The following is an 8,610-nucleotide window of genomic DNA, read 5'->3' as shown; positions in this document are numbered from 1 at the left end:
TAAAGGAAAATTACTCAAACTAAGAGTTTAATGTGCTTGGGTGTTCTGGCTGTATGACGTCTACGCTAGGTCCCTTTCATGTTGTTCTCTGCGCAGCTGATGAGAAGAGAGAGCCCAGCAGCCAAGGGATGCTTCAAATGGCCAGGTGAGCACATGTTAGATGCAGCCATCTGTAAAACAGAGGAATTAGCCAATAATAACAACAGCATTAGCCGATAATATCACCTGGTGACTAAAGAATTGACTCGGGCAACAACACGGCTCTCTGATGAAGTGAAGAGAAAAGGCAGATATAAAATGGCCTTCAGAAGAGGCCAGAAGCTGGGTGGTGCTAAAAAATGTTGCTTATGGAAGATCTCAAATCTCAATCTTGCCACTATCCCAAGGTCCCAGGTGCTTCTGCCCTGCTCTCTAAATTCCCAGGGCTCCATTTCTGGATTCTTAGCAAACGTGACATCTTCCCGGTCTTACTAGATCTACAGTACTAGTAGCAGAACAGATTTTTTTTTCTTTAAGATTCATGTCTCTCTCTTGGAGTACTAGTTCTGATGAGCGGACAATGTTGCTACAACATCTCAGTTTTTTGGCTCTGCAGAGCTTCACTCAGCCCCATTCTATCAAGCCTTGGGTCTAAATTATATGCTAACTGCATCCTGCCTTATTCCAGTTTTGTTTTCTCCTTCCATATTTTTTAACGTTGCAAATTTAAAACAGATTGCAGATGGAAAGTATATATTTCAACTAATGGTTCCCCTTCTCATCTGCAGTCAAGCTGACCATACCAGTAATTGGCAAAACCAATCTTTTCAGAATTTGCATGGAAAAATTGAATATCTCTATCTGATTATGTTCCTTGTGCACCATTTTTCCACAATGCATCATCTAGTAACATTCTTTCTTCTCATCTCAGTGACTTTTAATATAAGAAAAACTCTACTAACCAGGGCAAGGGCCCATCTGCTCCTACATTCAGTATCCCAATAGATGCATTCAGGAAGCTCTCAAATAACTATTGTAGTAGTTAAGGCAGGCCATCTGTAATTCTGGAGATAATAATCAGCCACCATGAAGAGTAACCACTGAAGGCCATTAGCTTTCTATGAATAGGGCAAGAAGATGAACCATGGCGCTCATTGGCCATTCAGTGACCTTCATTGGCTCAGCATAGTTTCCAACTTATCTTTTCCTAATACTTATCTAACATTCCAGCATCTATGGCATTTATGTCTCCTCATAAACAAGTTCATAGCATTTCTGCTTTGAACCAAAATTATGTAAGAGCTTGCTTCTTTGGGAGAAGTTAATATTAGGGAGATGGGCTAAGATACCAACACACCTAGATGGAAACATGCTCTGCCTCTCCACTTCATCTCACAAGGCTTGCAAAGCGGTTGATGTTGTGAAGCCGTTCTTGAACCAGGTGATGGACTCAACAGAGATTTATAAGTGAAAGGCAGAGGCTATCCAGATGTGTTCTTTAAATCTGCTAATATGCTCTACCTCCTGGCAACATTCACAACACAGTAGAAGGACAAAGATCAAGGAAGAGGCTTGGCAAATTACTTTCCTAACTCCACGAAGAAAACTGCATGGGCGAATCATCCAGAGTCAAGCTCAATTCTATCTGTCAGCCTGATAAGGTAGACCACATCAGGAAATAAGGCAGGATAACTAGAACTATACTTTATCAAGGTAAGCCAAAGTAGCAGAAGTGTGATTGTGCTTTTCTTCCCCCGGACACACCAATACCCCAGTGAGACAAGGAACCACAATGAGTCACTTGCTCACACCGTCTCCTTTTGCAGGGGACATGTTTGTGTGTGTGCATGGATGTGTGAGAGATTTTTTTATTTGTTTGGAAGTGGAGAGAAAAGGTTTGCACCAGTGACAGCTGGACTTCAATAAGTTCAATGCACACACACACTCCCCCCCAAAAAATGTATTGTAGAAGTAAATAGTTAAAATATCTCCTTTCCAACTCCTACTGTTATTGCATCATTGCCATATTCCTCAACTGATATGTCAGAAGAATAATTTGGGGTTCCAACTTGAGCCAGGGCTGCACAAGAATAAATAAAAACGAGATCCAGATAGCTGTGAGGAAAGAAGAAATAGTTATTCCTAAAAACAAAACAGGAGCAGGCTACAGAGAAATGGGGCACAGTAGTAGATTTTTATAGGGGGAGCTAGTCCGGGGTCAAGCGTCTACATGCTGATTCTAGGGTGACACTTGAGGGGCGGGTGTTTGTGTGTGAATGTGTGTGTGTGTGGGTATGTTTATTCTTGTGAACATGCAATTCCTTTGGGAGACCTAATTTAATTAACTCCGTGTTTGCACACCTTATCCTTTGATATGTGGGTTAGGTCCGGGTAACTTATTTGGGGGTTTGAGGAAGTTGCTAATTTTGGTTGATTAACTTAGTTTCAGCTTGACTGTCAATTATCTAGTGGAGACGCTGATTCTCAGACCATTGTGGATTCTGCTAATATTTTAATGGAAGACGGAAACAGTATAAAAAAAATATATTTGAATATAAAACTTTTCACAATTGAAAAAAATTAGGGGGAGAAATGCAGTAGGCCTAGAAAGATTGCCTTCCCCTGATCCAGTCTAAGCAGTGAAGCATGCAGTCTGGGCCTCCTCTCGGATCTCTCGTGTTTACTAGAAGAACCAGCAGCTTCTGTGGCTCAAAGCATCAAAGTTTGATCGATGGGCTGGCTGATGTTCTTGGACAAAAAAGCTTTGCAACAATTATTCCCATTCTGGTAACCACCTGCTTGGTTCGATGATCTGTAGTATATCTGGGACTACTTTTGAACATTGTCCAAAAGTTTCAGTTAATCAAAACCAGGAGAGCTAAGCTGCTAAGCCCATCCAAATACATTACGCTTGAGCTTGATCATCTGCACTAGCTGTTCTCTCTTTCCAGGTCCACATCAAGCTATTGATACTTTTGAAGCATTGACTGGTTTGGGCAGGGTTCCTGGAGGACCATCTCTGCCATACATTCCCCAGCCTAAAGGTTCTCCAACTCCCCAATCTGAGTCCATTTCCAAGCAAAGGCATCCTAAAATATTTGGCTTTGGGAGAGGAAAAAGGAGGGGATGTAAAAGAAGACTAAGCCTTACAGAAATGCACCTGAAGCTCTCGGTTGAGAGGAAAACACACTTTAGGGAGTAAAAATTGGCATCAGAGATGCCAGAGGAATTAAAAAAAAAGTCAAGATGACAGCTTTGATCACATCATTGCAGCCACACCACAGTAACTTTATTTTTTTTAACCACCCCAATGGCTAATCCTGAGACAAACAATCAGCAGAATAAGAGCGAAGCAACCTACTGCTTCTAGCAATCTCAGCCTCTTTTCAATCATTTTCTCCCAGCTCAGTGTCCTCCACTTTGATTATACCCACATTATTGCTACAGGTAAGCTCAAAGGTAGGAAGCCTCGCTGTGGAACATCCACTGCTGGGCAATATCAGTGGGCACCAGTTTCTAGGCAAATGGGCATCTCAGGTCTGAAGAAGCCTTTGGCCTGAGCCTCTTGGACTCTGGCAGAAGTTCATAAGGACTTCTATGGTTTGAGATACTATTTCTGCACCCGTATAGCATAAACAGAAATAACTGACAGCCTCCCCCCACTCCACCTCCATCTGTGTTGATCCAGACCAGCCTGCTTCTCCACTCCCTCCTAGGTCTGTCACAGCCAAGTGTACACCTGCCACTGCTCCTCCTCCTCCTCCTCCTCCTCCTCCTCCTCCTCCTCCTCCTCCTCCTCCTCCCCCTCCTTTTGCAAGAGCTTGAATCTAGCAGCTTGCTCAGCCTTTTCCCCATTTCTCCTCCCTGGGCTTTTCTCTTTCTTTTCTCTCTGGGTCCTTACGACAGCCTTGCAGAGGAGGAGGAGGAGGAGGAGGAGGAGGAGGAGGAGGAGGAGGAGGAGGAGGAGGAGGAGGAGGAGGAGGAGGACCTTCAGACATCTACTGGGGAGAAGCAGCACAGACCACTTGCAGAGCTGGCAAATAAAGGACTGCAATTTCCCCAGCCAAACCCTCAAGGTAAGATTCCACCAGATTGCATCTGCAAGGAGATGGGAAACGACGGACTGGACTGGACTGCCTAGCCTGATCTAGCAAGAGGAAGGAGAACCACGTTTCCTAGAATAAACCTGAGCCATGGCATTACATTGCTCATTTCTGCCAGCCTCAGGAGCCAGATGGATAGAAAGTTGATACTTACTAGGAAAGAGTGAAACAGAGGGGAATGATGCACCCCAAAACCCTCTAGAAATTCTGCTAGGTCTCACTCTGTCGATCCAGATAGAGAAATAGAATCATTCTAACTGAAGGAAACACAGAGGCTATCTCACCCAAATCTTCTGTTAATGCAGGGAACTCATTGCAGCATCATAGCTAATAAAATAACCACAGGAAGAAAGGAAGGAAGGAAGGAAGGAAGGAAGGAAGGAAGGAAGGAAGGAAGGAAGGAAGGAAGGAAGGAAGGAAGGAAGTAGTAATATGGAATAGAATATATCTCAGAGTTGGTTGAATGCCTCTTGTATTTAAATGTAGTCATCATTTATTTCCACCATACCCACCATATTGGCATTTGTTCACATCCTTGGGCAGCTTGCTAAATGCCCGACGGATATAACTGAACATTCACTAACCTCTTAATGATGACTCTCATCCCAAATTTTGGAGGATGCATTATAGTTCTGTCCTTTAGCTATAAATCCCTAAGTGTTTTTGTTTCTCACACCTAAGTAACTTAACAGAAGAGGAGCAGAAGTTGAACATTTTGGTGGAGAGAAGACAAATTTGCCTTTGACTTCTCCTTTAGAAGCTTCATTGTACACCAGCGATTCTTTCTTTACATACACACTGGGGGGGGGGGGAACTGTTCTCAATTGAAAGATACAGAATTGCCAGGATAATGACAGCCGTGGGGAAATATGTGGGTCAAATGTAATCAATCATTGCCTATAGCTGTATTGATTCATTCTGTGGTTCCGCAGTTTTACTAGCCACCTTAAAACAAAGAACAATTTCCTGCAGCCAACGGTCCAGGGTTGGTGAGATTTCTGCTATTATACTGTAAGCAAGGATTCTATTGTATTTTTTTAACCCCATTGTCCTTGGTCTCCTTGTAGCTGGAAGGCGCTGGGAGAAGATGAACAAAAGTGATCTGGCCTGGGGAAGCAATGCCAAGGACCCAGATGAAAAGGAGATATCACCTTGCTTGGTTAGCATAGGGGCTCTCCTCTACTACTGCATCCTGCTGTGTGTGGGTTTGCCTGGTAAGACAAAAATCAAGAAATCAAACAGCTCCATAAGTGTGCCAGTGAGATGTTTTCATGTGTACTTCCAGCAGGTAGGAGGAGGAGAAGCAGCAGCAGCAACAACAATTTGTAGTTGATTGATTTTATGGTTATTTGTTTAACTGTCTGGGGTAGTACTGCCAAGTTGACACACAGGAAAAAAAAATGTGCAAAAGAGCACAATCAAAACTCCACCATATCAACTCAAACGAATACAGTCCAGAAACCAAATCACATTTTAAAAGTTTACAGAAGGAGGGACCCTAACATTATTTTTGTGTGAGAAAGACTGCCAAGAAAAAATGGTCCCACCAAGAAGGATCTATCTCTAGTGGCTGTCAGGAGAAAATGGATAGTACTCCAGATTCTAGATCTCTCTGGGATTTGGTCCAACGCTTTAATTACTATCCCACAGTCATCACAACTTCTACCAACTTTTTGGTGTGTTTTCGTCAAAATCCTTCCAACAGAATATTTTTTTACTTCCTATATGTTCATCAACATTAGTAAAAAAATATCATAAAATGTTAGAGCCGAGACTTCGGAGGCTACCCAGTCATTCCAATAGCCAATTCAGTACAAGAGATCAGTATGTTCTCTGATATCTACTGGTATTTTTTAGCAAAGGGAAATCCAACTTTGTTTCTTATCCCAACATTTTAATGCACTGTCAGGATTTTTTAAGAAAGAAAGAAAGAAAGAAAGAAAGAAAGAAAGAAAGAAAGAAAGAAAGAAAGAAAGAAAGAAAGACAGACTATAGGAAGGTGAGAGGGAAAGTTTATTAGGAACAACTTTTACTGATATGTGCCCATTATAAGTGTTAATTTCAAGAGGAGCACCAGAGGGCGCTATCATCTCACAAAGATGTGGAGAATACTGTTGGGCCTCCATCCAGGCAGTTTTATGAGTCCCTACAAAGGGAAACTAGGTTAGTTGGCTCAGAGAGTTGCCCCACGACTCCATTAGTGTTTTTATCGGAGCACCCACAACTTCTGGAGACAAACCATTCCATTAATCAGTGGAACAGCTTGCTTCTAGAAGTTGTGCGTACTCCAACACTGAGAGGTTTTCAAGAGACTGGACAACCCTTTATCTGGAATGATATAGAGTCTCTTGCCTGGGCAGTGGGTTGGACTAGATGATCTCCGAAGTCCCTTCCAATTCTGTTATTTGGTTGCAAGAATATTCTTGAGAGACAGAAGGAGGAAGAACCGTAAACTAGGGATTGCTCAGATAAGAGGCAGCTGACCTCACAGAAGGAATGCGACCAGAGCAAACATCTCAAAAAGGAAACACCTCCCCCATTCCAAGTTTCTTGGATTGTAAAGGTAAGGAGAGGGAGAGAGAGAGACAGAGAGAGAGAGACAGAGAGAGGTACTTTCAGACTTGCAACAGTAAAGGCAGTGGGTCCCAAATGCATTTATTACAATTACTGCAGTGGTGGGATTCAGCCGGTTCGCACCACTTTGGCAGAACCAGTAACTAATTTTTTGTTGCCCGGGCCCAGAATGGACTTCCCGAAGCGGCATCAACACAGAGAAACGGTTGTTCACATATTTGAACACCACCACTGAATTACTGTATATCTAGTCCTTCTTCTGGGGTCCTGACATCCATATTTGTTTGTTATCTTTCCCAGCCTTATTTTACCTTGACAAGGACAAATAAGCTAAAGGGAGGCCATCTGAGTCAATTTTACAGAAACCAAATATTAGTCACAGCTATACATACAAATACGCAGGGCTTTTTTTCTCCTAGAACGCCCAGAACGGAGTTCCGGCACCTTTTTTGGATGGAACCTAATAGGGCAGGCAAGGCGGGTTGTATGATGTGTGTGAGTTCCGGCACCTTTTTTTTTTTTTTTTTAGGAAAAAAGGACTGCAAACACTAATTCATCCTTAAAGCACTTTTAAACTCCTTATCTACAGAAAATTTTTACTACCCTTTTGTTATCTTTTCTTCCTTGTTCAAGTTAACGTCTTAACTGCCGCTGCACTTTCCCGTCTTGCTGCTCGTACTCAGAAATCCTCCTACTGCTACCTCTTGGCCGTCACCGCTTCTGACATCCTCACTCAAGTCTTTGTGGTCTTTGCTGGCTTCATTGTGCAGGCAGCCATCTTGGCTCGTGAAGTTCCGGGTGCCTTTGCCCATGCAATCAACATCTTACAGTTCACAGTCAATCACGCCTCCATCTGGGTGACGGTACTGTTGACTATGGACCGTTATGTGGCCCTTTGCCATCCCCTGCAGTACAGGGCTATTTCCTACCCAGAACGCACCCAGAAGATAATTGGTGCCACGTTTGCAGTCTCACTGGTTACTGGAGTTCCTTTCTACTGGTGGCTAGATGTTTGGCATGATATCTACCCACCCAGCACAATGGACAAAGTCCTGAAGTGGCTTCATTGCTTCATCATCTACTTCATTCCCTGCACTGTCTTTCTGCTGACAAACTCTGTGATCATCTGCAAGCTCAAGCGATCAGGAAATCCCAACCGCCGCCTCAGCAGAACGACAGCCATCTTGTTGGCCATCACCACTGTGTTCATTGTCCTTTGGGCTCCACGGACATTTGTCATGATCTACCACCTCTACGTGGCATCGGTCAATCAGGACTGGCGAGTACATCTGGCCTTGGATGTGGCCAACATGGTAGCCATGCTCAATACCTCCATCAACTTCTTCCTTTATTGCTTTGTCAGCAAGACTTTCCGACGTACAGTCCGTGAAGTGCTAGTTTCTTACAGATTCCATTGTACCCAACCATCCAGGAAGGACACCACTTTGGAACTGACTCTGAAACCCCTGGGGGTCTGGGCTGGGACTTCAGTTTAGGGAGATTATCGTCCTTCTTAAACCAGCTCCATTTTTGCTGAATGTGGATTCCGTGGGCCTTTTGGTGCACCGGCATAAATCAGGAACAGAAGGGATATAAGGCAACAATGCTGGGAAAAATATTCTGGATATGCATACATCTTGTGTGCGCATATATTTAGTTATTATATTTGCATCAATGTGGCTGTGAATGTAAGTTTGCTTGTGTGTACGTTTCCAGAGCGCAGCAAACATTGACAAGGTTTTGGATGAATATAGGCAACCATAGATCAAGTAGGAGCATTTCAAGTGGACATATGTTATTTCTTATGGAAACCAATCAACTTTAACATTATCTCAACTGGAACATAGAATAATAGACATGGTTGCTTTTGCCACATAATTGTGGAAGCCAGCTGACCAGGTCGGCAATGGCGATCATGTCACCTTGGGATGCTGCAACCATTATAAATGCAAGA

General features: G+C 43.3%; 1 protein-coding gene across 1 annotated transcript; it reads left to right on the top strand.

Annotated features, from left to right (window-relative positions):
• Positions 1 to 5,169: 5,169 nt before the first annotated feature.
• GPR142 (G protein-coupled receptor 142) lies at positions 5,170 to 8,152 on the top strand. The gene is made up of 2 exons (XM_029283992.1): positions 5,170 to 5,296; positions 7,290 to 8,152. Exons 1-2 carry the CDS (start codon positions 5,170 to 5,172, stop codon positions 8,150 to 8,152), a joined length of 990 nt encoding a protein of 329 aa, XP_029139825.1.
• The last annotated feature ends 458 nt before the right edge of the window (positions 8,153 to 8,610 follow it).

The sequence above is a fragment of the Protobothrops mucrosquamatus genome, unplaced genomic scaffold, assembly GCF_001527695.2.
Source record: "Protobothrops mucrosquamatus isolate PMUCROS unplaced genomic scaffold, P.Mucros_1.0 scaffold_99, whole genome shotgun sequence".
Lineage (NCBI taxonomy): Eukaryota > Metazoa > Chordata > Lepidosauria > Squamata > Viperidae > Protobothrops > Protobothrops mucrosquamatus.
The sequence above is the reverse complement of the archived record's forward strand: the minus strand, read 5'-3'. Positions and strand labels throughout refer to the sequence as shown.

Excerpts from the sequence above, each read along its gene's own strand:
- GPR142 (XM_029283992.1), top strand. The coding sequence starts at position 5,170 with ATGAACAAAAGTGATCTGGCCTGGGGAAGCAATGCCAAGGACCCAGAT. Across the intron at positions 5,297-7,289 it reads GCTGTGTGTGGGTTTGCCTG|TTAACGTCTTAACTGCCGCT; the intron begins GTAAGACAAAAA and ends TCCTTGTTCAAG.